This window comes from Protobothrops mucrosquamatus, unplaced genomic scaffold, assembly GCF_001527695.2.
Source record: "Protobothrops mucrosquamatus isolate PMUCROS unplaced genomic scaffold, P.Mucros_1.0 scaffold433, whole genome shotgun sequence".
NCBI lineage: Eukaryota > Metazoa > Chordata > Lepidosauria > Squamata > Viperidae > Protobothrops > Protobothrops mucrosquamatus.
In genome coordinates, this window is record NW_015386758.1 from 186,359 (window position 1) to 190,080 (window position 3,722).

General features: G+C 36.8%; 1 protein-coding gene across 1 annotated transcript in view; it reads left to right on the forward strand.

Annotated features, from left to right (window-relative positions):
* The first annotated feature begins 1,294 nt into the window (after window positions 1-1,294).
* The window catches only part of MUC5AC (mucin 5AC, oligomeric mucus/gel-forming), a 63,473-nt gene continuing 61,045 nt past the window's right edge, over window positions 1,295-3,722 (forward strand). Inside the window, exon 1 of the mRNA XM_029284211.1 lies at window positions 1,295-1,405. Coding sequence (XP_029140044.1) covers window positions 1,295-1,405 — 111 coding nt within the window. The remainder of the gene's footprint in view (window positions 1,406-3,722) is intronic.

A 3,722-nucleotide genomic window follows, 5' to 3' on the forward strand; every position in this document is an offset into this window, starting at 1 on the left:
TTAGCTGCTTCAAATGCTGATGATGAATAGACAAAATAGAATATCCCAATGGATAAATAAAACACTAGAAGGACAACAATATTTTGCAGAATTGTTGCTGGTGAATTTTTCATGAAATCCATGACCATTAATTTTGTGCTTTTCTAATTATTGCTGCAGTACGTGCCCAGCTTCAATATGAGGACCAGCAATCCCAATATGAGGACCAGCAATCCCAATATATGGATCAGCAATCCCAGTATGAAGATCAGCAGTCCCAATATGTGGACCAACAGCTCTTCCCTCCTGACGAGCAGCACGTGCAGCAGACACATGACTGTAGGTATCTGTAACATTATGTACAGGGCAGAGCAAAAGGTGAAAAATAAGAATGCATAGCCCCACATTTCTACTGGTCTTTCAGGAAGACCAATAGATTGCTTTCAGGTTGATTCCTCTGTCTGAGCAGCAAGCTGTAGGCAGAGAAAGCATTGGGCTTTCTCTTAGAACAGCAGCATGATTAAAAGAGCAGCATGATTAAAGCATGACTAAATGATTAAGGCCTGGAGACAAAAAACATATGGAGAATGGTTGCAGGAACTGGGTAACACTAGTCTAGGAAAAAAATGGGCTAGTGGTGACATTGTAGCAGCATTCCACTATCTGAGGGGTCGCCATAAAGAAGAGGGCATCAGCCTATTCTTCAGAGCACTAGAAGGCAAGACAAGAAACATTGGATGGAAACTAATCAAGGAGAGAAGCAACCTGGAATTAAGGAGAAACTTCCTAACAGTGAGAACATTCAACAGCTTGCCTTCAGAAGTTGTGGGAGCTCCATCACTGGAGCACTGGAGGTTTCTAAGAAAAGACTGGACAGCCATCTGTTTGAAATGGTATAGGGTCTCCTGCTTGAATAGGGGGTTGGGCTAGAAGACCTCCAAGGTCCCTTCCAGCTCTATTCTGATTAAGCACAGAGCAGAGAGAGGAAAAGAGCTGTCAGACCCTCCGCGAGGTATACAGTTTCAAATCACTCTTCTCTTTACACTTTAGCTTTATTTTCACAAAGCGTTTCAGAGATAAGGAACTAGTAGAGCCAGTAAGAGCCACCACCCCTTTGCCAAAACAGGCCATTCATAATTACACAGATGGTCATCCAAACTACATCATTGGCACTTGTGCCACCAGGAAGTTATTTTTAAATTAAAGTTTCCTAATATATAACATTATCCATCCATCCCTCTCTCCTTTTCTCATTCTGTAATGTGAACTCATTGTTTTGAGCCCAACAACAACAAATACATTTGCTTCATCACCTATGCATAATAGCCCTTCAGATATGAAGATGGTGATCATATCACCTGTTAATCATCTTTCCTTCAGGCCAATGGGAAGTGGAGTGGAACAGGAATGTGGGCATTATCCCAAGGTATAAGTAGGCAAGAACCTGCAGACTCTATTAGAGGTGGGCATTGTTTGAGCTCAGCTGGACAGAAGATTCAGAAACACAGGGATTTGACAACCAGCTACTCTCTCCTTATAGTAAGGCTTCTATCTCTTCAAAGAGAGGTGATAGAAGGACTAAGTGGCAAGAGGTTTAGCAAAGGCCAGTAGAAAGAAGCAGGCAACAGCTTCTTCTATCATCCTTCTACATACAATACATATAGAACATGTTATACAGTTGAGACATTACTAGGCTCAAAGTATCATTGAGAAAAAGCTTACAGACAGCCTTGGGGAGAGAATATTTGGGGATATGCTTGCAAAGCCAGTCAACCAATCCTGTATTCTTACTTCCCTCAACCGGTCCTTCTAATTGCTTTTGTGGTTGGCAGCTGTCCAGCACACTAAAAGCAAAATTAACTGTTCACCTACCTTCAATATCACCTACTTCATGCAAATAATTGCATGTCCTACAGCTGTTCTTTCCATTTAAAATAAAAGTGGAATCTTCCAAATAAGAGTTTGGCTAGCAAAAAAGCATGAGGTATTGTTCATATTTATCAGTTAAGCAGCATACTTACAAACCACACCGGTATTTAATCTAAAACTGTATTTGAATAATGATGCTGAACAAATATGTTCTGTGTATGTGTGCATATACAAGCAATACACCCATGATAGTAAGTAATTTACACCCATGATAGTAATTAAAAATTAACTAGCCTTTTGATCTTAGGTTGTCATTACATCCCTTCCAATTTAGAAAAGGGCAATTTAGCTTCAAGTCTATATTTCTTTGGCTGTAGTAAGAATGGTTTGGATAGAACTGTTACAGAATCATTAAAGTTGAAGAAATTAAAATAAGAATGAGGTATATACAGTACCTACTAAAGTACAACATTTAAGATACGTATTTACCTGTGAAATGGATGAATTCTTTTTCTTGGTTCAGTTCTTAATATAAACCCTCTAGATTTTGATCATTATCTACAAATCTAAATGTAATTTTCCAGTCAGGTTTTTTGACATGTATTATGAAAAGAAACATCAAGATGGGCTTTAAAGTAGTTTAAGGTATGCATTTCATTCAATTCACTTTCTATACAAGGTTGAAGTCAAGTCAACCTGAATCCTCTATTAAATCATTAAACCGTTCAACTATAAAAAAAAGCTATACTGCCACAGTCACATGGTGCCAAATAGTAAGGACCAGTTCTTCACTTATATAGATAAATGGCAAATATGAGTTGCTCTGCAAATGGAAGGGTGGAGAAATCTTGCTGTGATTTTTGTCTTAAACAGATTAGGCTGTGATGAAAGACAAACTTGGGATGGTAACTGCTTATTGGCAAGCAGCCACATTTAACAGCTTCTGAGTGGATTAAGACCACAGTGAATGAAAAAATAATAGAAAATGCTTGGAGCAGTGCTTATGCTTATGGGCCTGACCAGGATTTTCAGTTGTTGCTTTCTTCTGTATTTCTGAGAGAGAGAAAAATATTTTGTGTGAAAATAATGCTGACAATGTTAGGCTTAACATTTTTTTTGTCATTTTTCTCTCTCAAAATAGCTGGAAACCATTTGGGGCCATAAAGGTCTAGGAACTACAACAAAACTAATGTCAAGATTCTTTGGTTCACCGGCCCTGTATTTGAGGGATCAGGACTCCTTTCCTCATACAAAATTTAATGAGTCACTATTTCAGTAGTGATTTAAATTCTTGGTTCAAGCTTGTCAACAAAAATATTCTTTAAAAAGACATTTTATTAGAATTTTAGAATATAATAAAAGTATAAAAAAAGAAAATCAGGAAATAAAGAAAGAAAGAAAAGTGGGGGGGGGAGAAAACAGAATTGGGACTTCTGCCCTTTTTTCTGTTGTGTAATTGCCATCTTCACAAAGAAATGTTTTTTAAAGATAAACACACAATTGAAATACTAATGTACTGTTCCACTACCCATTTATAAAGAAATTCAAGTGCAGAAAAGGATTCATTCTCTCACATTTTGATATTGATTGCACAATGGAAAGAAAATGTTTGCCAACATGGCTATTTTTATATAGGACACCAGTTTAAGAATTAAGCTTAATTATATGAAGAAAAGTTCCCATAATTTTAGCACTGATGATGATTTCATATGGTAACATTGCAATTACAATATGAGATATAACAGAGTTTATACATCGGAATGATGTATTTGAATGATGTATTACTATTTTCTCTATTTTTTTTCTTTGAAAACTTTGTTACAAGAGTTATGTGCATATTTATTCAGGAAAAGATCTCACTAAATTCAGAGTAA